Source organism: Mauremys reevesii, linkage group 4, assembly GCF_016161935.1.
Source record: "Mauremys reevesii isolate NIE-2019 linkage group 4, ASM1616193v1, whole genome shotgun sequence".
NCBI lineage: Eukaryota > Metazoa > Chordata > Testudines > Geoemydidae > Mauremys > Mauremys reevesii.
The window spans coordinates 145449914-145475712 of NC_052626.1; the positions used below are offsets into that span (position 1 = coordinate 145449914).

Consider the following 25799-nt stretch of genomic DNA (forward strand, 5'->3'; position numbering starts at 1 on the left):
GGGTCACTGCAGAGGGGCTGATCTCTGCAGGCTGAGATCCTCGTCAGGCTGCGTCAGTCCCAGGATTTCCCCTCACCCCAAAGGGGGGTGCAGGGCTCAAAGTGCAGGTTACACAACTACACTAAAATCCAAATTGTCGTCTCCTAGCCCAGCATCCAGACGCACTCCCAGCAGGCAGCAGCCCTGGACTAGCAGCCAGAGCAGAGCTGACCATGTGGTGACTGGTCTCACTGAGGAGCTGGGGGGTGAACTCAGCCTGGCTGGGGAAGTTTCCCAGCAAAACTCTACAAACTGGGAATCATCAGTGGAGAGGGAAAAGCCCAGCTGAGGGATCTGCGGTCAGGTCTCTAGAGGCCAGTTCCCAGGGGGGACCCTGCCTGCAGGCCTGGGACTCACCAGCTCCCCACACAGCCAGTCCTGCCCTTGCCCTGGCTGACTCCAGCCTCTCTGAAATGGCTTCTCCCCTTTCCTGAGCTCCCTGGAAGGAAGCATCTCACTCCCCATTGGTTGCCTTGGCTCCCACTCCCTGAGCTGCCAGCAGACAGAGCCCCAGCAATCTAGGTAATTTCCATGGTGGTTACACTTTTATAACACAACAACTGTTACGTTTTAGCATTTTTACAACTCCCAACCCTTTACTTCCTTCCAAACTTTATAGTATTCATTTTTACATAGGCTACTTGTAACTCTTCATTCACTTTAAATTACTTACTTCTGCATTCAATTTTTTAAGGGGTACATTTTGCCTGTAATGACATAGCCACCTAGTAAATCCGTGCAACACAGCTGCCCTACCCTGTGCCTCCTTTACCGTGGGATTCTTTAAAAAGGCAGTAAAACATTTGTCTCTATGGTCACCCACGGACATTTTACTTAATTTTTTTAATGAAATGCAGCAGACTTCTGTCATGCTTTGTCCAAACGAACTTTTCACTAAGTATCCAAAGTACCATCCATTAAAACTTCAGAAAACCAAAAGTGTGAGAGAGGGGATGGGCAGGAGGGGAGGCAGAGGGGGAGAGAAATGTGGGCCAGGGAACAAGAAGTTTGCTTTAAGGCATCTACTTGACCCTTGAGGGCCAGGTTCTTTGACTTAGGACGATTAAAATCGTCCATAGTTTTTCAGCCATTCTGACTGCCAACACGTTGTGATGATTTACTGTGCTCTGTTCTTTAGCAATTTGCTGCAAAATTTCCACTTTGCTTTTAAGACTTGTAACCTCCTCCGCTAAACCTGACAGACCCTCACACGGAGCCTGCAGCAAAACAGCCTTTTTCTTATCCTGGGAGCACTTGGACACCAGGGAAGCTTCCACCCACCCCTGGATGACTGGCCAATCCTGACAATTCCCAGAGGGAGCCGCATGAGGACCCTCCATCTCCCCACCAGTTTATTAATAAACTTTTTAACCAGGGTTGCAGTAAAGGGCCCGTTCAAGTTCAACTTACTCATCGAATCCATGGCGAGACGTGGTGATCAGGCACAACTCTCCCCTGGGATCCTGTTTGTGATGCCAGATGTTAGAAGAAAAAAGCAGATTGACCCAAAAGGTGGATTTGAGTACGAGCTTCTTTATTGCAATACCTGTTCCCCTCGACCCGATTGTCGAGTAAGCACTGAATTAGTTACAGCACATTCTTTTTGTCTGAGTATGTACACGCCTACATCCGTTACAACACCCCAAAACCCCTTATTAAGTAATAAAAACACCCATTCTGTTAGTAAACCCACCCTATCTATTGTGCACAGCATTACACATATTCCACAGACATTTTTACCTTGAAAATACATTTATTTGCAACAACTTGTTGCCACAAATCATCCTGGTCAGCAATTCTCAGGGGAGGGAGGAAGGGGCCATAAGCCAGGGCTGGTTTATATAGCTGGAAAAGGAAGGGACGGGGAAATAACATTTCTTTTACCTTCTTTTACCCAAAGGGCATTATTCGACTGCTACATTTCTCATGCAGCTGCATTCTTCTAAATTCTTATAAGCAACAGGAGAAAAAAAGGCAACTTATTTATTAAACAAAAAACGACAGCCTACATATGCCTTTGTCCCCTAATACCATGTCAGCAAATTTGCAGCTTCCCATGTCTGTTAGTTAACCCTAACATATCCCAACGAATGGAACTTTAAAAAAATGCCTAAAATTAACTTCGTTTTCCATAAAAATTATAAAAATATCCAGAGAATTCTTCCAAGCTTAATTTGAGTATTGATTGGCTCTAGTTGGCACTAGGATGCATTTTGTTGGTGGGAGGGTGGCCAGTGATCAATTTTTATGCATCTTGGAGGTGACAACATAACGGGGGTGAAGCTGCCCAGATGGAGGTGAAGCTGGGGGCGTTGGTGCATGGGGGGCTATTGTTTGGGGGCATCGGAAGCAGGGGGGTTTCCAGCAGTTGTGCTCTGGGTTGAGCCAGGTCCCTCGCCCTCCACAGCATCCTCCATCATCTGCTTGTACTGGCGCTTGAAGAAGCCAAACTGGAAGGAGACAGAGAGGAGAGATGGTGAGAGCCAGATGGAGACAGGCTCATGGAGGAGCAGGAGGGGATGGGCTGTGGGAACCTCTGAAGGAAAAACTCTTGTTCCTCCCATACCAGCTGGGAGAACCACAGGCCCCGCCCCCAGGGTGATGGGCTGTGGAGGAGGGGTCCATTACCCTGCCCCACTCACCTTGTAGAGGGCTGCAGTGATGAGAGCCAGCAGGATCAGGCCCCCCACGCTGCTGCCCACGATGATGGGCAGGTAGTTATAGACCTCGGAGCGCTCCACCACCGTCTGCACCTGGGGGAGAGGAGCTGTGAGATGGGGACCCAGGAGTCCTGGCACCATCACCCACCCCTGCTCTAACACACCAGACCCCACTTCCTCCCAGAGCAGGAACAGGACCCAGGAGTCCTGGCTCCCAGCTCTAATCACTAGCTGATGCTCTCTCTATCCTGGGCACAGCCAGTCTGGTACCTGATGCTGGACGAATCCCTCCTTCTGGGTGTACTTCTCCTCCTCGTATTCAATCCGGGCCTCGCTCACCAGACTCACTTTCTGCTGCTGAGTCTGGAACAGAGAAATTCACTGTCCCTGACTGGAAATGACGCAAACCAGCCCAGAGCATCGTCCCAGGGCGACTCAGAGCAATTTACAGGCGGTTCACACAGGGATCCCTTGCCCAGCACTGAGATGCAGCCACCTCTGGGGTGAGGCGTGAGGGCAGTTCACATGAGGGGCTCTCTCATACCTGGGAGACCCACTGGAAGCTGACGTTCCCTTTGATCATGAACTCCAGCGGCTGCTGCATTTCCAGGGAGGTGATTCTGCACCGGATCTTCTTACAGGTGGCCACGGAGCAGTCCTGGGGGTGGAAGGATATCCCCGGGTGAGGCAGGGGGCGTGCAGGGGCTCAGCATGACCATGAGGCTTGACAAAGCCCTGGCTGGGATGATTTAGTTGGGATTGGTCCTGTTTTGAGCAGGGGGGTTGGACTAGATGACCTCTTGAGGTCCCTTCCAACCCTGATATTCTATGAGGGTCTGGGTCTGTCTATAGCAGGTGTCCCGACCCCAGCCCAGCCCCCCACTCACTGTCTGTGTTAGTGCAGAGGGGAAGGGGCTGCTGGGACCCGCATCAGCCTGTACTCACCAGCAGGGGGCGCTCGTTCATCTGCTTCACAAAGTCCTTCGGACCAGGCGTTCCCTCCTCACTGGTGCACTGAGCCAGCTGGGGCTGGGGAGGGAGAGAGACATGGTTTTAAGAGGGGAGGGAAAGGGACATGGGGACTTTCCCCTCTAGGGGGCGCCAGCTACAATCCAGCACCAGGGCAGGGGCATGGCTGGCTGTGGGGAGGTGGGGGAACATGTGGCCTATCTCTCCTAGGTAGCCTGTCCCAGCAGGGGGCGCTGTAGGGCAGAGCAGGCGTCACTGGGCCCATCTCACACACACACAAGGGCAGGGAGAGGCAGGTACCTTGGAGGGGATGACCTCAGAGGCGTCCCACACCCGGACTCCGCTCAGCTCCACGGGGAACTGGAACGTGACCGAGATGGGGACGCTTTGCTGCCGCAGGTTCTTGACCTGAAAGAAACAGACTCTCCATAGGGCATTGCAGGAAGGGAACCCAGGAGCTCTGATCCCCAGCCCCTGCTCTAACCCTCAGACCCCACTGCCCTGCCAGATCTGGGGATAGAACCCAGGAGTCCTGGCTCCCTGCCCTCCTCCACCCCTCCGTGCTCTAACACACTAGATCCCATTCAGGAAGTTCTGCCTCTGGGGAGAGGCTCTGGTGATGTATACACAGGGATCTCGCCTGGTATTGGGTGGATCTAGGATTGACAGACTTCCGGTTTTTCGCTTAAACACCCAGTCGAAAAGAGACCCTGGTGGTTCGGCGGTGCAGCAGGGGACTGGGGCTAAGGAGGCTCCCTGCCTGCCGTAGCTCCGTGCGGCTCCCGGAAGCTGCTGTCAGATCCCTACAGTCCCATGACACATGGGTGGCCAGGGAGGCTCCATGCATTGCCCCGGCCCCGAGATCCGGCTCCAGAGCTCCCATTGGTTGGGAACTGTGACCAATGGGAGCTCCAGGGGTGGCATCTGTAGGCACAACGGCCGCACATGGAGTTTCCCTGGCTGCCCATTCATCTAGGGGCTGCAGGGACCTGGTGGCCGCTTCTGAGAAGGCCGTTGGGATCCTGAACCCCTCTACACAACTCAACCCTCTGCACCAGCCCTGAGCCCCCTCCAGTATCCCAAACACCTCATCCCCACCTCTACCCCAGATCCTGCACCCCCCAGCTGGAGCCCTCACCCCCTCCCACACCCCAACCCCCTGCCCCAGCCCAGTGAAAGAGAGTGAGGGTGGGGGAGAGCGAGCGATGGAGGGAAAGGGGATGGAGTGAGTAGGGGCAGGACCTCAGCTCGGGGGCAGGGCAGAGGTGTTCAGTTTTGTGCGAGTAGAAATTGGGAATCCTAGGGAGCTCTCGTACCTGGGAGACCCATTGGAAGCTGTTCTGAGACCCCTCCTTGCCCCGTCTCCTCCCCCCCACACACTGTGCACTGCCGGCCTCACCTCGTACTGATGTGTCACTGGCACACTTGTTCCTGCCTCCTCGGCGAAGTTGACGTACTTGGTCGACTCCTCATGGCTGGGGAAGGAAAAGAATGGAAGGAAGGAGAGAGATGGGAGTGTGATGGATGGGGCTGGAGAGTGGCAGTGGGTGGGGGCATTGTGGTGCAAGGAGTGGGGATGGGGGCCCAGTAGGGGGCGCTCTCCCCTCTGTCTCTGCACTGACCTACCTGGTGAGGATGATGAAGATGCCGTACTTGACTGGCAGCTCCGCCCGGTGCATCATGCGCTCGGTGATGGGGCCGCCATTGTCACTGGGGGGAGGGGAGGGCAAAGGAGAGAGATGTGAGGAGACGCAGGCAGGTAACTGTGCAGGGAGGCTGCACCACAGGCCACTGCCCTGTCCTGCTCTGTGCATGGCCCCCTCCCACTGCTCCCCACTCCTATGGTGGATTAGCCAATGGGTCCGTTCCCAGGGGCCCCAGCCAACTGGGAGCCCCTGGAAAAATGGGAGCCCCTGCGTCCTGACCTGCTCTGCCTGCCCGGCACTCCTGCCACTCCACGCACCCCGACCCCATCCCTGGGCGGAGCGCCGGGAGAACAGGGGGCGGGGGGAGGGAATGCAGGCAGAAGAGGTGCAGAGTGGTCCCCAGTTGCTCTGGCCCAGGGGCCCCACAAAACCCTAACCCACCCCCTACCCACCCCACCCCCTGGCTCTGCCCAGCCCCCTCACCTGCCGGCCTTGGCCGTGATCTGCAGCCTGTCCCCCAGGTCGGCCTCAGAGGAGACGTCGAAGGTGGCGACAAAGACCGCCTGGAAAACACCCGTGGGATAAGTGTCAGGGCCTGGGGAACTGCCAGAGACTGCGGGGGCGGGGCAGGCACAGGGGGGCAGGGGGGCTGTTGTATGAACTTAGGTGGAATAAATGGGCCCAGGGAGGCAAAGGTGTTAACATGACCCTGACCCTGGCCACAGACAGCGCTAATCCGGTTTGGGATCCAGAGACCTCAACCCACTTCATGCCATGGCAACACCCCATTAACCATCCTTTTTAGGACCTGACCCCAGCCCCGGAGTGACCTCAGGGCTCTGTTTGCACTGACTCGTCGGGCTCCCCGGGGCGCTTTCCCCAGCACATCTCTTGTCACGGGCTGGGCTGACCCCAGGGAACTTCCCCTCTCTGCTCCCAGCTGGGCTCACACTAGGGTTGCCAACTTTCTAATTGCACAAAACCGAATACCTTTGTCCCTCCCGACCTCCGAGACCCCTCCCCTCCCCTGCCCCTTCTCTGAGGCCCCACTGCCACTCACTCCATCCCCTCTCCCTCAGTGACTCACTTTCCCCCACCCTCACTCAGTTTCACTGGGCTGGGGCAGGGGGTTGTGTGAGGATACAGGCTGGGGATGTGGGCTCTGGGATGGGGCCAGAAAAGAGGAGTTCAGGGTGTGGGAGGAGGGGGCTCAGGGCTGGGGCATGGTCTTGGGTTGTGGGAGCATGTTCAGGGCCCGTCCCTACCTCAGCTCCACTCCAGAAGATGGGGTGGTTGATCTGGCAGGTGCTGTTCCTTTGAGTCTGTTCCTCGGAGCCCACTGTCGACCTGCACTTAACGGCCACGGCCTTCCTGTTAGACTGACCACGGGAGACCAGCCAGTGAGACACGCAGCTCACAGCACCCCTGCCAAGTCCCCACTTCCGTTCACCACAGCTTAGCACACCTGTGCCCTGCAGCTCAGCACCGCTGCTGAGCCCTCCCCCACTCCCTGCAACTCAGCACCCCTGGTGAGCACCCCACCTGCTCTCTGCAGCTCGGCGCCCCCACCAAGCCCTCCACCCGCTGTCTAAAGCTCAGCCCTCCTGACGAGCCCCTTACCCGCTCCCTATAGCACAGCACCTCCTGCAGAGTCTGCCCCTCATGCCTGGTGTACATTGGGGTACCTGGAGCAGCAGGACTCGGCGGTAGGACAGCGCAGCCGGATAGAAGAACTGCACCGTGGTGCTGTAGGAATTCTCCCCGTGGTTCTGGATGGAGACGGTGGTGTTGAGTTCTTGGGTGACCCCCACCACCAGGGTGCTCAAGCTAAGGGGGGAGAAAGGGGTGAGCTTCCTCAGGGCAGCATCCTGTCCTCTCTGTGAACTTCTTCTAGCAGTGCCCAGCCGGGGACCCCAGCGCTGTGAGCTTCCAGTGGTGCATCTTCCCCACAGCAGTGCATCCTGTGACACTACGCCCCATATTCTTTATAGAGATATTGTTGTGATATGAATATGGCATAACTAAGTTGTATTTTATGCAATTGATCATTGCCTGTTAGGTTCACTCCCTCAGGGGCACCTGGCATTGGCCACTGTCGGTAGACAGATACTGGGCTAGATGGACCTTTGGTCTGACCCGGTACGGCTTTTCTTATGTTCTTATGTTTCTTATGTTATGCAAGTTGGGTCATCTGCAGTATCATTGGAAAGGTGATGATTTACTGAACGTGATTGTCCTATTTCTATGCATGTTTCATTTCTGTATCTGAAGTTAGGAATATTGACTATGTAACAATTACAAGTGGGTTTGCACCTGGGGAACGCCCACCAGACAAAATGGAATCAGTCTGGCTGGTTTGTCAATAGGTCATTAGGGAGAACAATAGGAGTCTGACGTTGCTAATCTCCCACTTTCCTGTGAAGTCTTCTGGAGGATTTATGGCTGCTTTGACACTGCAGGGTCATGTGATCATGTCTCCTAGTACTGGGCTCCATCTTGGACTGCTAGTATTTTTCCACAAATAGGGGATGGGGATCAAACAGGGAAACAAAGGATTCCCACCACATGTAAGTCCTATATAAGGCAGGGAAGTGAGTTAATCAGGGCCGGATCTCCACTGAATCCCTGCCCAAGATGAAAATACCTAAGACTGATCTGGGGAAGAAAGGACTGGACCCAGGCTAGAAGGTATCTGGCCTGTGAAAGGAATATCTGGGGTTCTAAGCTGCAAGCAAGAGTGGTTTGTCTACAAGAAACTCTGCAAACTGCTTAAAACAACATTTGGGGTGAGAAATTAATGCTTGTAGCCAGTTTCTTTCGTGTATTAAGCTTAGTTTGCGAGTTTGTTTTATTTGCTCAGTAATCTGCTTTGATCTGTTTGCTATCCCTTATAATCACTTAAACTCTATCCTTTCTAGTTATTAAAATTGTGCTTGTTTTCTCTAAACCGGTTTGTGTAATTCATAACTGGGGGGCAAAAAGCTGTGCAGAGCTTCCTCCACATTGAGGGAGGGGGCGATTTTCATGAGCTTACGCTGTGCAGTTTTCTGTGCAGTGCAAGACAATACAATTTTGGGTTTACACTCCTGAGGGTACTTGAGTGCTGGGCAATCCCTGAGCTGAGCTGTCCCATGCAGAGCTGATCTCAGTGTCTGTGTCTTTCTGCAGCTGGGTGTGTCCCTACCTGGGTGTGTGCTGGAGGCTGGAGGGCCTGGCTCAGCAGAACAGTGATAGGGAGCCCAGGCTGGTAGAACCGGTGGGCTCAGTGGTACCTCAGTACATCAGGGGACAGCCCAGAGCAGGGGGGGGGTAACCCTTCACACCCACCACCCAGGATCCAGCACTGGAAATCTGGCAACATCTCCAGCTGGACGTTGAAGATCCGAGGCGTGATCAAGCCGGACGGGTCCCACAGTGGTAGGTGTTTTTAGGGGAGTATTCAGTGACTTACCCAGAGAAACTGAAGGAGATTTCTAACTGGTCATCGCAGCGGCCATCCGGGCCACAGTCCTTCTGAAACGGGAGCTGAGGGGAGACCCAGGAGAGCAGGATTAGAGTGGGTGGGGAGGGGGCTGCAGCACCATTTGCCAGAGCAACACTGCAGAGACCCAGGGACCCTCCCATTACCCCAGCACCTGCCAGTCCCCTGCACCGGGGAACAGCTAAACCCATCCTCAGCTCCGCCCCCCCCCCCTTTCCTCCTCACCCTGTGCCCAGCTGCAGTTTCACACTTCTAGTGGCTCTACGGCTGGAGGACTGGCTGGCTCAGGGGGATGGGGAACAGGGCATGGGGCCTTTCCCCGCTAGGGGGCCCTGGACAAAATAAATATTGAAAATTGTGCAGCAAAAATTTGGAGTGTTCCCATGGAGGCGAGATGCAAATGCAAACTCAGCATCCATATCTGTCGCCCTCTAGTGGCTGTGCTGTGTAAAGGGAGTTAGGAGGCTTTTGCTGCTTCTGAATTTTCCAGACTCTTGCTTTAAAACTGCATGGTCAGTGTTTCGATCCCTGCGGGAGACACACTGCGGGGCCTGGCTCTGGCACCTTACCGAGCTTGCAGACACTGGCATGGAGTCCTCACTCAGAATGGCTCTGAGGTCACCGGCAGCAGCTATGGGCTCCCCTGTCAGGGTATAGTTGAGACGGAGGGTGATGGGGGTCACGGTGTCCTCTGGGCAGAGCTGGGGAGACAGAGAGACATGTCGGGCCCCTGAAGGAAAAGGGGAACTGGGGGCTGTGTGGGACCCAGAGAGAGGTTTGTTCTTTGTGTCATTTGGGGCAGGGTTGGAGGACCAGACACAGCGGGAGGGGAAGATATTAGGACCCCCCATACTCACAGGTAACTTTATCTGGTACACCTCACATTTCTTCTCGATGTCGAGCCGCAGCTCCCTGCTCAGGACGGGGCTACTGGAGTCGAAGGCGGCTCGGATCTTCGTCCGTCCGGGGTCCAGGGCCAGGCTGTACTGGATGGTGCTGGAGATACTGTCGCCTACGGGGGAGGGGAAAACGAGGGACAGAGAGACCCAGAGAGTGGAAACCTCAAGGGGAAATGGGACACGGGGCCTTTCCCCCCAGACAGCGCTGGTTCCAATCCAACCCCAGGGCAGGGGACTGGCTGGCTCAGGGGGGAGGGGAGTGGTGGGTGGGTTTGGTCTGACCTAGGCTGTCAATGGTGCTCTTAGTGACGTTGAAGCAGATCTCTGCCCTGCTGGCCTCTGTGTTGAGCTGCTCCTGCCCCTGGCAGTTGAAGGCCGAGGTGGGGATGGTTGGGGGCTGGAAGCTGATGGAGACCCTGACTCTGAGCACCGGCCGGGACCTGCCATGGGGGGAACAGAACCATCACCCAGCTGCTCTCTGCAATGGGGCCAGGCCCCCTCCCTCCCCAGAGCCTCCCACCCAGCCTAGATGTGCTCACAGCACCCCAGGGAGATGAGTTATGGACACACAGTTCTCCTAGAGAAGACGCTGCGGGGCAGAGAAGGGAGCAGAAGAGCTGTCGTTGTGCCATTCTCCAGCAGGGGGCAGCAGTCTCTCTCTCTCTCTCTCTCTCACACACACACAAACACTCACACACAGTAAAAATTTTATTAAAGTGAATGTTTGAAATGAAATATACACAGGTTGAGAGGGAAGGTACTGTACATCTGGAGTCAGGCTTGGGTTATGGGGGGTTACAGATATCGTTTGCAAGGATGAAAAGATACATACATATCGCATAACCGGCATAGACCCAGATTGGGGTGCAAGAGTATTTAAATTGTCAGTGGATAAGTGGGCTCGGGTACGCCACCCATGGAATGAACAAGGAGTCCGAGTCAGTATCGGTGGAGCGGATAAGTACATGGGTGGGGTGCGTCCCTTGGTCCGTCAGGGAAGGAAGTTGGTGATTTCCCTGGTCGGCTGTCTCGGTTACTTGGTGTGGTACTGGTGGTGTCCGGTGATGTGTTTGGTATAAATGTCTCTTGACCATCTGATGGCGTCGGACACCATGAGCTGTCTCATGAGCTGGGAGTAGCGTCGACCGACCCTGCACGCTCTCAGAACCGGCTCGTTGCGGGGGTCCCATGAGCCCAAGGCTCCCACGATCAGGGTGTGTACCTGGACTTTGTAGCCCTGGGCTCTCAGGGTCTCGGCTAGGTCTTGTCTACACTATACAAAAGGCAGCTTTTGTCCACAAAACAGTGAAGGTTTACACACTACAATGCGACTTTTGGCGACAAAACTCTCCTGTTTTGCCAACAACGCAAAACCACCTCGACGAGAGGAATGGAGCTTTTCGCGGCAAAGTTTTGTTGACAAAGTGCCAGTTTAAAGCCTGGGCTTGGTTATGTCGCTATAATTTGCCTCCAGGAGGTTTCCCACAATGCCCTTCCTGACAGGGTGACCAGGTGTCCAGTTTTCGACTGGAACAATTGGTGGAAAAGGGACCCTGGCGGCTTCAGTCAGCACTGCTGACTGGGCCGTTAAAAGTCGGTCGGCAGTGCAGCGGCTCTAAGGCAGGCTAGTCCCTACTTGTCCTAGGTGGGGGGCCACGGGGCTCTGCGCAATGCCCCTCCCTGAGCAGCAGCTCCAGCACCGCTGAGGGGGCAGTGCCTGTGGGCGAGAGTGGCGCGGAGAGCCTGCTAGCCCCCTTCGCCTAGGAACCAGACCTGCTTCCTACTTCTGAGCAGGAGACGCCCAAGGTAAGTCCATGCCCCAGCCCTGGCCCCCCCCCAACCTGGAGCCACCTCTTGGACCCCAAACCCCTCATCCCCAGCTCAACCCCAGAGCTAACAAACCCCCTGCCCCAGCCCAGAGTTCCCTCCCACGTGCTGAACCCCTCATTCCCAGCCTCACCCCAGACCTAGCAAACCCAGTCCAGAGCCCTCATCCCGTCCTGCATGCCAACCCTCTGCCTCATCCCACAGCTCCCTCCCTCACTCCAAATCCCTCGACCGCATCCCCCAGCCCGGAGCCCCTTCCTGCACCCCAAACTCCTCATCTTTAGCCCCACCCCAGAGCCTATGCCTGAGCCAGAGCCCTCACCCCCTCATGCACCCCTACGCCCTGGCTCAGCCCGGAGCCCCCTTCTGCATCCTGAACCCCTCATTTCTGGCCCCACTCTGGAGCTTGCACTCCCAGTAAGAGCCCTCACCCCCTCCCGCACCCCAACCCTCTGCCCCAGCCCAGTGAAAGTCAGTGAGGGTGGAGGAGAGTGAGACACTGAGGGAGGGGGAATGTAGTGAGCGGAGGCAGGGCCACGGGGAAGGGGCAGGTGTTCGGTTCTGTGCGACTAGAAATTTGGCAACTCTACGTCCTGACTGCTCTAATCAGCAGTTCGAACCCAGCTGCTCTGCAGCCACGTAAACAAGCATCCGCCCTCCTCCTTTAAAGGCACAGGAATTTTTGAAGTTCCACTTCCTGTTTGCTCAGTGTGGAGAGCTCACGTGGCATCTCCCCAGCTGACCATGGCGGCTCCATGCGTCAAACGCTCTCCCGCTTGGGCCACTGTGGAGCTGTTGGATCTGCTGAGTATATTGTGAGAGGAGTCTGTCCAGTCCTAGCTCCGCTCCAGTCATAGTAACTTCAAGATCTACAGGTGGATTTTTCATGGCTTATGTGAGAAGGGCTACAAATCAGGACACGGTGCAGTGCAGAGTGAAGATAAAGGAGCTGAGGCAGGTGCACCAGAAGGCAAGGGAGGCAAACCCTCACTCCGGTGTTGCGCCCAAGAGCTGCCGCTTCTACAAGGAGTTGGACACCATCCTCTGTGATGACCCCATCTGCACCGCAAAGAGCCCCTTGGACATTTTGCTGGGAATGGAAAGTGGACCTAACCCTGACGATGAAGTCGTGGACGAGGAGGTGAAGCTGGAAGACGTTGTGGACCCTACGTCTGGTACCACGGTGAGTCAGGGGTGGACCCTACGTTGGACCCTATGTCTGGTACCACTCTGGAGGGGTGTAACCAGTCCCAGCAGGCCGTCTCTGGTGAGCACAATGTAGGAGAGGAGACCCCTGGTTAGTGATCTTTTTGAGCAGATACTGCTCGATTACATGGCTGACAGCTGTCCTTTGCTCTGAACACTGTAGTAGTGGGCGAAGAAAGAGATAGAAATGTGCAAGACTTGCTGTGTTTCTGTGTGCCCCTGTGCAGCTTAGCAGTGCAGCAGAACAGGGTGTTGATGCACCCCCAGATTTCATGGGAATCCTCCAGACAGAGCTCTAGGAAACTACCTGGAGGTACTCGCCAATCCTCTGCCAAAGGTTCCTTGGCAGAGCTGCTTTGTCCCTTCCCCATTGTAGGAAACTTTCCTGCACCACTTGGCAATCACTAGTGTAGGGACCAAAGAGGCACACAGGGTCTGAACCTAGATGCATGCAGTAGATGCACCTTTGCTTCCTCTCAGGAGTGAGATATCAGCTTCAATGACCTCTGGCTGTGCAAAATGGTGGCACGGCTTACAATATTGTCCCCAGTCCCCTTCACCGATGCTCTGAAAGCATCAACACCCTTTGCTCCATTTTGAATGTCCACCCCCCACCTAGGCCAGACTCACCATGTTTAGGGTGTTCGTTGAGATGTGTGCTTGCCAAGGGACATTGAGAAAATGATTGGTAAGTTACAAGAGGTATATTTTACTGTAATGATTCAATGCTGTGCATGAACTAACAATCATGCTTCTGTGCATTATTTCTTGTGCATCTGCAACTGTGGCATTCTGGGGACACCACTACACACCAACGGAGCACCTTCGCCAGATAAGGAAGCAACCAAGGTGGAGCAAGGAGGACATGTTCAGAGATGTGCTCCAATCTTCTGAGTCAGAAAAAAAAGAACACATGGTGCTGAGGGAAATAGAAAGATGGGAAAACTGCTTTCCATGCCCTCCCCACATTCCTCCCAAACATTCCTTGCAACTTCCCAGAATGTCTCAGAATCCCATTCACTCCAACCCTTCAGACAGCTTCCAAATTAATAGCTGGACATATGCACAGTTATGAGAGCCTCCCCTGCCCTGCACTCTTATCTCCCTTCCCACCAAGCCTTCTGTGTGTGTTAACTGGCATTTAATAAAAACAAACTCTCTGGAAGATAAACAATCGTTCTGTGTGTCCTACACGCAGGGGCAGCAGGTATCAAAGGCTGGGGAAGGCTGAGCCTCCCCAAGCTGCCCTGCATGGCCCTGCACACACTTCACCCCCAGGTCCCCTCTTGCTTCCTGCCGCACTCTGCTGTGGCTCTTCCCCCTTGGTCGGGGCCCAGCCTGGGGCTGGGGCAAGTGGGGGCCAGCCTGCGGCCAGAGACTCCAGGCAGCTGGAGCGGGTGCTTATATCACCCGCCCAGCGCTCAGGGTCTGGGGTCTGCACTGCCCGCCAGGTGCTCTGGGATGGGGGGAAAACACTGCCCGCCCACCTGGTGCTCTGGGGCTTAGGAGGGGAACCCACTGCCTGCCCACACGTCACTCCAGGGGGGCTCTCTACCCATTCACCTGCTGCTCCAGGCCTGGGGGTGCTCATTCGCCTATTATTCCTGGTCTGGGGAGAGGACATGCTGCCTGCTCGTCTGCCACTCCTGGGCTAGTGGGGAGGGATGTGTTGTCCACCTGCCCAGCGCTCCAAGGGGCGCAGTGCCCACCCATCCAGTGCTCTGAGGTTGGGGGGGCTCCACCCGGTGCTCCAGGACTGGATACAGTCAGGCAGAACAGGGCTTGCGGGGGTGAGGGGGCTCTGTTGGGGAAGTGGGAGATGGGAGGGGTAGGGCCCTAGCAGATGGGGCAGGCTGGGCAGGGGCTAGCCTCCCCAAGCCTGCGGTTCACCAACCGCCCATGCCTACACATAGTGATTGTTGCTTCTAGTAATGTATACATGCATTCTAATCCTTTGCTTACTACAAGTCCCAGTCAGGAATCACAAGTGTGAGGCCAAATACGATAACTGAGTTAAATGAAGCATGGCATCTTGCTGTATAGAAATACACATTACTGGTTTCCAATCTCAAAATCTTGCCTCAAAGCCTCCCTGATTCAAATTGCCCCCCCCCTCACCTCATAGTGCCCCTCTAATAGCCCTGGTACCAGGCAGCTCAAAATCAGCAGCCAGCTGACTTGCTTCAGCACTCCACCCCAGGGGAATCTTTTCACCCTTAGCCTCACAAAGATTATGGAGTGTGCAGCAGTCAGCTATGACCATTGAAATGGTCATCTCACTTAGATCTAACCTGCCATAAAGGCATCGCCACCATGCTTTTAATCTGCCAAAGCACATTCCAGGGTCATTCTACACCTGCTCAGCCTAGTGTTGAAGCACTCCTTGCTGCTGTCTAGCTTTCCTGTGTCAGGCTTCCTGAGCCATGGTTGTAATGGGTAGGCAGGGTCTCCCAGAATCACTATGGGCATTTCAACACCTCCCACTGGAATCTTCTGGTGTGGAAAGGAAGTCCCTGCTTGCAGCTTTCTGTACAGGCGAGTGTTCTTCAAGATGCGTGCATCATGCACGTTCCTGGACCACCCATGCTGATGTCAGTGAAATGTCTACAGTGATCAATAAGTGCCTGCAATACTACGGAGAAGTACCCTTTTCTATTGATGTACTCCATCGCAAGATGGTCCGGGGCCAAAATTGGAATATGCACCTTGCTGCAGTTTGGGAATCCCACATCCGCAAAGCCATCCACTATTTCACGCACGTGGTCAAGAGTGATGGTCCTTCATAGCAGGATGCGATTAATGACCCTGCACTCTTGTGTTAACACAGCACCCAGGGCTGACTTCCTGACTCCAAACTGATTCGTGAGTGACTGATAGCAGCCTGGAGTCATCAGTTTCCACACAGCAATCGCCACGTGCTTCTCCACTGAGAGGGCTGCTCTCATTTTGGTGTCCTTGCACCGCAGTGCTTGGGCAAGCTCTGCGCACAGTTCCAAGAAGGTGGCTTTCTGCATCTGGAAGTTCTGCAGCCACTGCTTGTCAACCCAGATCTGTATTACGATGCGATCCCACCACTCAATGCTTCTTTCCTGAGCCCCAAAGTGATGGTCCACCTTGTTCAGCTGCTCCATGAATGCCAAAAGTTACCTGGTGTTGCTTCTTTCCATGGCACGCAGCAGGTCAGACAACACTGATTCCTGTTCAGATTGGGTGCTCGTGATATACTGTATGATGAGCCGCGATGTGTTCATAACTGTGACCATAACAGTAGAGAGCATTGCAGGATCCATCCTTTCACACAGAGATGGCAGGCACACAATCAACAAGGGGTGTTGAAAAATGCCACTAAAAGTGGTCAGAAGACCATGGAATGCTGGGACAGAAAATAAAGCCTCATGGCACATTGAGCTAGCACCCATGAGGTGCTGTGATCCACTCCACCTTCCCACAACTCCTAGCTACAGAATGTGGCGAGTCGCATACTAGAATAGATACCCACACAGTGCACTGCTCTCACTCTCAGTCCTAGAGCACCAAGTGTGGACGTGTTCTGCCGACACTAGGAGCATAGTGTGAACATGGAATAGCGATGAAATTATAGCGCTTCTTGATCATTGACATAACTTCTATCAAAACAACTCTGTAGTGTAGACAAGGCCTGAGACTGTAATGTGGAGCAGTGCAACGACACAGAGTAACTCACCTCAGCAGCAGGACCTGTCCTTGTGCTCCCACCGCGATGTCTGGGAGTCCATCCCCCGTCAGGTCTGTCCCGCCACTGACGGCCTGGCCAAAGTACTGCAGCCTGCTGGGGAACAGCGACCCCTCTATGCGCTGTGGGGCAGAGAGAGCAGTAAGGGGCGGGGAAGGAGCGGCTGTACTGTATAATGGGCACTAGGGGGCAGCAGAGGGTGAGGGAAGGGAAAGCGGCAGCTACAGGCTAATAGGCACTAGGGGGTGGTGGGGCCCCATGATGTTTCTTTCAGGATCTGTGGTGACCCCGCCCCACAGGAGCTGGGCTCACCTGTCTGTACTGGGGACTGACACCTCCCTTTTCCCCATGGAAGATGTACAAGGCCCCATGATTGTCGTTCTCCATGGGGGCCCCGATGGCCACGTCCGTCCGTCCGTCCCCGCTGATGTCCCCGATTTCAGACATGCTGGCCCCAAAGCGACCGAACGCCTGCCCCGTCTGTCCTTGCAGTGTCTTACTGCAGTTCTGCATCGTCCCCTGCAGGCCCCATCCAAAGAGGCACATGTGGAAAGGGTCAACACTGACAGCCAGCAGAGAGTGCCCCCTACTGACCCCCTTTCCCTCTCTCTGCAGCATAACGGCCTTTGGTGCCGCTCTGGGGCATCGGGGCCATCACTGACTGGCAGGGAAGAGCGTTCTCTAATGATCCCCCCATCCTGCTCCCTGGAGCACCACACCTGCTACTCCCATGCTAATTTTCCCAGCATCACAACCCCATGGCAGTGCAGGCAAGAAGAATCCCAGGCCATCCATCTTCCCCCAGGCTCCATCATCTTTCTTACCGACCAGTGAATCAGGCAGATAGAAACCTGCCCTCCATTCAGAGGTGTATAGTACATGGGGGCTCCGATTAGAACCAGGTCCGTGTTCCCATCTCTGTCAAGGTCCACAGCACACAGCGTACCCCCGAAATACGAGCCAATCTGGAGAGGCAGATAAGTCACCCCTTCAATTTAGTCACCGCCTGCTTCTTCTCCCACTGGGACCCTTCTCACCCTATGGGACTAAGGATTCTGTCCCAATACTCATTCCATCCTTAGACTCACCATCCTGCTGCACAGCAGGTGGCGCTATCGCTGTAATGTATAGGCAGTTAGATCTTGGAGAGATGCTGAATGCTAGTTGTGGTGCAATTCTTTTCAGAGGTTGTGCTAGCACAAGTAAAGTTTATTCACTGACTGAGCCACTGTTATAAGTTCTATTCAGCTGGAATGTACAGGCAGTTGGAGCTTAGAGAAATTCACTTTGTTAGTGTAGTGTGATCCTTTCCAGACACTGTTAATATAACTAGTGATGTTATTTTCCTTGTCTGAGTCTCTCTATCCCAGATCTACAAAGGGACTTATGTGCCTAAACCACAAACTTAGGTGCCACTGTGATCCACAAAACCTCTGCCTGGCGGCTGCTGCCCCCTGAGTTGGTGCCTAAGTTTTTTTGCAGTAGAAGCTCCTTATGTTGCTGCCTCAATGGCAGGGCATGTGCGCTGCTGTCTTACTCTAAGCAGCCAGTTGCCCATTTCACACCACACCCCAGCATGATCCACAAACTGGGGGAAGATAGGGGCTGCTCCACCTGCTGAGCACCATCTGATAACTGTGGTCAGAGGAGAAGGAGTTGAAGAGGGGTCTGCTGTTTCTTAGGTCAGTGCTCTAACCCCTCAGCTGTGGGCTCCCTCAGTCTCTCCCGTTAAAGTTGTTCCACTTTAATTGACTAATTAAATATCAGTTGGGCTGTAGAATGTGTGCAAATCACAACCACCCTACGGCCCCGTGGTCAGAAAACTCCCTGAGAGATGGCAGAGCCCTGGTTAAAGCTTTCTTCCTTATCAGGCAAAGCAGGGACTCAAACAAGACTCTCCCTCGTCTCCTCCATCTGGTTTGTGATGATCTTGGTGGCTCTGAGCATGCCTACTGGATGAGGCCCGACATGTGGGCTAGGTGGAAGAGCGCCTATCTTCCCCTTCTTCATGGATCGCTGGCAGGGGTAGGTGCCTCCCTGCAGCATCACAACGCCTAAGTCCCTTGGTGGGTCTGGGCTTCTGTCTGTATCCGTCTCATGAGATCTGTCTAGACCCTAAGTGAAGGTAACAGCAGTGGGATATTGGAGAGATGCAGAATGTCAGCTGCGGTGCAATTCCCTAAACCAGTCAAGTTTATCCCCTGCCTGAGGCTCTCTGATGGAATGGTTCCTGAAGCTGAAGCCAAACACAAATATTACATGATGTCAAAATCTTACAGGCTTCCTCCAACCCCCTCTCTCTCTCACAACCACAATCCACATTACCTGTAACACTCCCCATACCTGCTCTCCCAACACCTCCGATCTGGGTGTCCATTTTCCGCTGTTGGTATCCCGGCTGAACAGGACGACTTTGCCGGTGTGTTGATAGCGAGGGGCCCCGACCACGTAGCTGCTCTGCCCATTGGCTGTGATGACCTGAGACGAATAACCTCAAAGGAAGAGAGGGACGTCGGGAGGTGAGATGGGAAACAGCCGTACAACAGTGCTACACAGAACTTGCCCAGAACTGAGATGCAGCCACCTCTGGGGTGGGGCGAGGGGGCTGTTTAAATAGGTAAGGGAAGTTCTATGGGTTTGTTCTTACCGAGGTAAGCATCATTCATGTCAGTGGAGGTTTTGGATACATTGATGAAGCTGAGCTTCCCACTGCTCCCATATAGGTATATCCCACCGGACCAGTCATAGGCTCCCACCGCTCCCAGCACAGGCCCGTCCTAAACCGACACACACGGCAAAGGGGACTGATTACAGGAAACAGACAGCGCAGAATGTATTTACTAGACAAGGCCAGAACCTGCAGCACAGCACCCCCTAGCATTGTGCTGGGACCCTGGGGTCAGTGCTGATGGACAGTGGAGTGAGCACCCCCTACTGGGTCCCCACACCACACGCTGCAGCAGAGAGCCCCATAGTGCCTGCCCTGAGTGGGAGGGGAGGGTGCCCCCTGCACAGCTCCAGCAGCACTCTGGGCTAGTAAAGGGTTGTCTCCCCTGCAAGCACTAAGGCAGGAGTCCCCGACGTGGTGCCCACGCGGTGCCCCAAGCCTGACCCTCGGTGGAGCATCCGCTGAAATGCCACCGAATTTCGGCAGCATTTCGGCAGCGATGCCTCTCGATGAGGCTGCTTGTCGGCAGCAAGCGGCATCATTGAGAGGCGTCGCCACCGAAATGCCGCGGAAATTCGGTGGCATTTTGGCGGGTGCTCCACCGCCGCCATGGTCCTTCGTCGAAAAGGTTGGGGACCACTGCACTAAGGCAACCAGCTCCTGCGTAGCATGAAAGCGCTGTCAGGGCCCCAGCCCATGGCAGCGTGGGACACACACTGGGGCCAGGCGTCACTCACGGGGGACAGCAGGGAGCTGAATCCTTCCTGAGACATCTCCAGCTGGAAGGAGCTGCCGCTCTGGGACTGGGTGCCTGGGGGCAGAGACAGACAGACAGACACGGGAGAGACCATCACAGATGGTAAAGGCCCCGTGTCCCATTCCCTGAGCCAGCCCTTCTCCCCACCTCGAGGCTGGATTGGATCCAGTACCCCCTAGAGAAGAGGCCCTGTATCCCATTCCTCAACCCCTTGAGCCAGCCAGTCCCCTGCCCAGGGGTGTGGGGGGGGGGCCGTATGAGAAAAGCACCAGGAGTATTTAGGGAGATAGATTAATGGACACATGTTGGATGGAGAAAGAGAGAATATTTGGGGCCTCTTTAAGCTCTTGATTCCCAGCTGCTCCCTGTCCCATCTCGGCCTTGAAAACCCATTTCTAGAGCCCCAGGGCCAGTGCGGCCCCTCCCCCGGCCCTGGTACCTTCGATGGGGAAGATCTTCTCCTGCAGCTGGCTCTGGATGCCCTGGAGGGCATCGAAATTGTCCACTCGGAAGACGTGCTCGTCGGTGGGCTCAGAGGCGATCACATGGAGCTCCTGTTGGGCAGCAGTGCTGGAGAAGACCCTGCCGACCTTCACGGAGTAGAGAGAGGTACAGGGGAGACCAGGGCATCGGCGTCAGTCACAGCCGAGAGCCCTGGACAAATACCTACCTGCCCCGAACCCTGCTGGGCCCTAGAGAGGCACGGCTCAGCCAGCGCCATGTCCTGCCCTGGTGAGTGGCGGGGCGGGGGGGGGGGGGGACTGCTGGAGCAGGTTGGCACAAGTGTTACTGTGACACGAGGAGAGGTGTCCTCATGCCTGGAGTTATCGAGCCTGCCTCATTTCAGCACCGAGTTGTGTCGGTTGTATCAGTGGTGGGGACAGGGATCTTCTTGCCATGGTGATTGTCAGCACTCTGGGCCCTGAATGACTCATCCAGGGCATAGTGAGGGGTGAGTGCTGCAATGTCTCTGGGGGATGCCTCAGGGCAAGGGGTGAAGGGCTGGGACCACCGTGCTGGTCCAGGTGGGTTGCGTGCTGTTGGCTCAGCAGTGGAGTCAGGCACCTCTCGGTCGCTGGACCTGACAGAAGCGGCAGACAAAGGTCGAACAAGGGCCAATGACTGGAAGCGGAATTTACACCCATTCAGATTGGAAAGAAGGTGTCAGGTTTAACCATGAGGGGAATTAACCATTGGAGCAGCTCACCACGGGCCGTGGTGGATTCTCCATCCCTGGCAATTTTTAGCTCAAGACTGGCTGGTTTTCTAAAATATTTTCTCTGGTTCCAGCAGGGATTATTGGGGTCAGTTCTCTGGCCTGTGCTGCATGGGAGCTCAGACTAGATCATCGCAAAAGTCCCTTCTGGCCTGGGAATCTACGACTCTAAACCCAAGTTTGTTGCTATAAGGCAGCTTACGTTGACCTAACTCTGTAAGCTGCCTCGCTAAAATGTAGCTCCTACCCATGTAACTCGTCCACCACACCGAGTTCATAACTCCACGTCCGCCAGAGCCGATGTGCTTAGCTCAATGTGGTCAGGTCACTGCGGTGTCCATATAGACACTGCATTGCTTATATAGCCTTGGGGCTTCAGCTGTCGGTGCCCCACCATGCCCCACACTGACAGTTAAGTTGGTACAAGCGCTCCTGGTGAGGATTCGCACTGCCGACAGAAAGAGGAGAGTGTGGACATGAAAAAATGATTGAATTACTGCAGTGACTGTGTGACAATGTAACTTAAGCCGACTTAATTTTGTCACCTAGACTTGCCCTTTATCTTGCTGCTGATGCTCATTTCAGTCTCTTTGGCTCATCAGTTTCATGGAGATAAATGTCAAGTGACTGAGATCAGTTTGGGGAGGATCAGAGCCGTTGTTTGAGCCCCAGGTGTGTGCAGCAAAAACTTTATTAGAACCAGGTGATTTTGCTGTTTAACTGGGGGGCTGTTTCTCAGGACCCGTTGTTCAATTGATCCCAAATTTGGACCACTATTCCTAACCTGCGTCCCCATGAGGAATACCAAATTACATGGCAATCTGAGCCAGCACATGGACCGTAGGGTAGGCAGAAAACCCAACCTTTAACCAGAAAGCTCTGCTCAATCTGAACAACAGAGGAGCTCCAGCTCTCCTACAATGTCACGCATTGACCCAGTTACAACCCAGGGTCAGTTCTTCTCCTTTATCTGATGGGAACCTGGACAGGGGCTCAGATCCACACTAGTTCTCTGCACAGCCATGGCTCACCCCGATGGCGTAGCGGATGATTCCAGCTCTCTCAGCCTCGGGGACGGCGTCTGAATAAGAAAGTGGGTCTTTGTATTTCTCCCCATCTGTGATCACAATGAGAACCTTGGTGGCCTCATCCCGAGCGCCTCTCCCAGAGGTGAACAGCTCCCGCCTGGAAAAGTGGGGGTGGGGAAGGCATGGGAGGGTTATTGATACGTAATAACACCTAGGACTTGTCCACTGCTTTGGCATTGCAGATCACACAGTCCTTTACAAAGGAGGCCACTGTCATGTCCCCATTTTACCGAAGGGGAAACTGAGGCACAGGAAGGTGCTTAAAGTCACAACACAACAGAAGCTCACAGCTGGCAATAGAACCCAGAGTCCTGGCTCTCAGCATCCCCACCCTGCTTTAACCTACTAGTCCCCACTCCCCTCCCACAGCTGGGGATAGAACCCAGGAGTCCTGAGTCCCTGTCCCTTAGCTTGTATGTCCTTGCAGCCCATTCCCTGTGGAGTCAGCACTAGAAACAGGGCAATACCTACACCACTTTCCGGATGGCGCTGGCCGTGTGCGTCGTTCCATGAAGCTGCTCAACCCCCTGGACAAGATGATCAGGGTCGCGACTCCTCCTGTACTCCATGAAGTCGAAGTGCAATTTAAATTTATTGGAGTACTGCATGAGGGCGAACTGCAGGAGACAAGGGAGAAGAGAAAAAAATAATCCCAGGAGTGGAGGATCAGAAAAGCAGGAATCAGACTCAGTTAACAGCTGGGGTAGGCGGTCAGGATGTAGCTTGTTTTGTGGGAATATTTTCCTGGTTTTGGATACAAAATCTATCGCTGCTCCATGCAGCACAGCGCCCCCTAGTGCTGCACTAGGGCATTGGGGCCAGCACAGACTGCGAGGGGCAGGGTACGTAGTCAGGGTTCAGCCTCTGCCCGTTACCTGCGTGTCAGTGCTGCGGAAACGCTTCATGATCTCAGAGAGAAACATCTTCATCTTTTCAAAGTCCACAGGTGAGATGCTGCCCGAGCTGTCGACGAGGAGCACTATGTCTGTGACATGTTTGGGGCACTCTGACAGGGACAGGAAAAAATACATCCGATTCCTGACTCAACTCCACAAACATGGAGAAAACTCAGTAAAAATTGCTAGACCAGACCAATGGGTCCATCTAACCTGACATCATGTCCCATCCCTGCAACCCCGGGCCAATGGGCCCCTCTGTCACAATATGATGCCATCCTTGCCATTGAGGGGTCCTGAGCGTAGGGCATGACATGCACTGGGATGAAAAAAAATACACCCCAGCCCCATCCCTATCCCAGAGCTGGGACAGAACCCAGGAGTCCTGGCACCTAGTTTCAGGACTCACATCCTGAATCAAACCAATGGACCCACCTAGCCTGCTATCCCAACCCATATGAGACCCATGGACCCATCTAGACCCATCTCCCCTCCACCTACCCATGGCCCATATACCCACCAGTGACCCCATGGTATAGCCCCCCCTCCCCGTTTCACCCCTCACCTGGTTGGGTGTCTGGGATGCACCGGAGCTGCCGGAGGCTCTGGTCCAGGAGGAAGCAGTAGCCATTCACATATATGTTCTCCCCACAGGCCCGGTGCACCGTGGGGCCGCACACCTGGGGCATGAAAAGGCATGGGGTCAGTAGGTGCCCCTCTGAACAGAGCACTGAGGGTGGGGGATAGATCCAGGGGTCTGCTCCCCGCCATGGATATGCAGCGAAAGCCCCTGCCAGGGCAGGGGACCCCCTTACGGCAGAGGGACCCCCACAGGGGCATCATGTGGTTCCCACACTCCCTGCTATGGCAGCAGCCAGTCAATGATGCCATGTCAATGTTAACCTGTTGCCACGCTCCCTGCTAAGTTCACACACAGTCACTTTCACCATGGCAACAACCCAGTTACAATACTCAGCTTTCTTCCAGTCATTGTCACCATGGCAACATCAGCCAGTTGCCTTCATCCCTCACAACATCATCTCATGGTCACTGTTGCCAAAGTGAGGATACCTGGCTACCACCATTCCCCACTGCATCCTTGTGCTGCCCCTCCAGTTATGGGCGTTACCAACAGCCCTTGCACAGTTATCGTGTAGTCATAGTGATGTCACCCAATTGTCATCTCTGAACCATTGCTCCAGTCACGCTGACACTGCCCAGTTACTACCATCCATGGGTAGCGGGGTTTGTGGGGGGAGCTGTCCCCTGGAATGATGAGGGAGCAAATGTCAGACCCCAGTCCCAGCTCCCATTTCCCCTGGGTGTGGTACCTACCAGGAACTTGGAGCCTCGGGCAGCCAGAGACAAACCGAGGGACATGTTCATGGCATCGCGGGGCCCTGACAGGGGAGAGAAGCACACCAGGGTGAGAAAATAAATTCCACTCCCATCCCAGAGTGGAGGATAGAACAGAGGATTTCAGACTCCCAGCTCTAACCACTAGACCCCACCCCATCCCAACACAACACACCCCACTCCCTCCCAGAGCTGGGGACAGAACCCAGGATTCCTGACTCCCACCCGAATCCTATTGCTGCACCCCACACCACAGGATGCCCCTACTCTGGATGAGGATCTCCTGGCAGCGTCTGGAGCCCGGGTCGCACTTGTAGACTTTGCCAGTTTCATTCACACCTCCCATCTGCAGCGGGGCCCCGACAATCACTCTGCAGGGAGAGAATAGAGGGGGGCTAAGAATATGCCCCATTACACCCAGTGCAGTGGGTCCCACGAGGGGCAGCCCAGCCAGACAAGCCCCTCAGCATTGGGCATGAGTCATGCGGGGCCCTGAGCCCACGTTCTGCCCTTACCCCCCAGCGTTGGCTCTCCCGAACTGCACCACGCTCTGCCCAAACCCAGCTGCTGCATCCTGGAAGGTGATGGGTCCCTCCACATCCACACTGAATCCATGGCTCGGTGCCAGCACTGCAGGGTAAACAGTCACCAGTTAGCGCTTCCCCTATGGAGAACGGGCCAGTGGTTGGGGCTGAGGGGCCGGCTCCTTCTGGCTATAGGACTGAATTCCACCTCCATCCCCCCACTCTAACCCACCAAATCCCACTCCTCTCCCAAAGCCAGGGATAGAACCCAGGTGTCCTGCCTCCCAGCTCCTCACCACCTGCTCCCTGCTGTCTAGCCCTCAAGGATTATATTATGCAAATCATTCCCCACATTAATTTGCATAGCACCAGACACTCCCACTTAAAAATAAATATCATGAGTGGAGCTAGCGCTAATGAACAAATCGCTAGATTTATCTCCATCAGCTTTCCTGATGCTGATCCGTAGCGGGTGCACTTCCTGTAGGGGTAGAAGGGGCAGATCAGACTTCATAGACTGATAGATTACAAGGCCAGAAGGGACCATCGTGATACCTCCCGGATAACACAGGCCAGAAAACTTCCCTGCATTAATTCCTGATTGAACTATGGCAGAGCTTTAGTTCAGAAAAACGTCCAATCACGATTTAAAAATTCCAGTGATGGAGCATCCACCATAGCTCTTGGCAAACTGTGCCAATGGTGAATTACGCTTCCTGTTAAAAATGTCGGCTTTATTTGCAGTCACAGGCCATGTCTGCACTACCACTTATGACAGAAAAACTTATGTCATTCAGGGGTGTGAAAAAACCACCCCCCTGAGTGACATAAGTTTTGCTGGCATGAATGGTAGTG

General features: G+C 54.6%; 1 protein-coding gene across 1 annotated transcript in view; it reads right to left on the reverse strand.

Annotated features, from left to right (window-relative positions):
* LOC120403136 (integrin alpha-D-like) overlaps positions 1-24148 on the reverse strand; it is a 69748-nt gene extending 45600 nt beyond the window's left edge. Inside the window, exons 1-27 of the mRNA XM_039533902.1 lie at positions 24136-24148; positions 23630-23744; positions 23044-23131; positions 22640-22785; positions 22112-22265; positions 20304-20454; positions 19845-19918; positions 19087-19216; positions 18783-18931; positions 17264-17404; positions 16752-16958; positions 16431-16561; positions 9977-10134; positions 9653-9807; positions 9365-9496; positions 8766-8839; positions 7000-7141; positions 6580-6693; positions 5798-5877; positions 5295-5378; positions 5068-5143; positions 3969-4076; positions 3645-3728; positions 3244-3357; positions 2970-3062; positions 2682-2792; positions 1450-2489 (exon numbers count right to left, since the gene is read on the reverse strand). Of these exons, the coding sequence (XP_039389836.1) occupies positions 2367-2489; positions 2682-2792; positions 2970-3062; positions 3244-3357; positions 3645-3728; positions 3969-4076; positions 5068-5143; positions 5295-5378; positions 5798-5877; positions 6580-6693; positions 7000-7141; positions 8766-8839; positions 9365-9496; positions 9653-9807; positions 9977-10134; positions 16431-16561; positions 16752-16958; positions 17264-17404; positions 18783-18931; positions 19087-19216; positions 19845-19918; positions 20304-20454; positions 22112-22265; positions 22640-22785; positions 23044-23097 (2985 nt within the window). The 5' untranslated portion in view covers positions 23098-23131; positions 23630-23744; positions 24136-24148 and the 3' untranslated portion in view covers positions 1450-2366. The remainder of the gene's footprint in view (positions 1-1449; positions 2490-2681; positions 2793-2969; positions 3063-3243; positions 3358-3644; positions 3729-3968; positions 4077-5067; positions 5144-5294; positions 5379-5797; positions 5878-6579; positions 6694-6999; positions 7142-8765; positions 8840-9364; positions 9497-9652; positions 9808-9976; positions 10135-16430; positions 16562-16751; positions 16959-17263; positions 17405-18782; positions 18932-19086; positions 19217-19844; positions 19919-20303; positions 20455-22111; positions 22266-22639; positions 22786-23043; positions 23132-23629; positions 23745-24135) is intronic.
* Positions 24149-25799: the final 1651 nt, after the last annotated feature.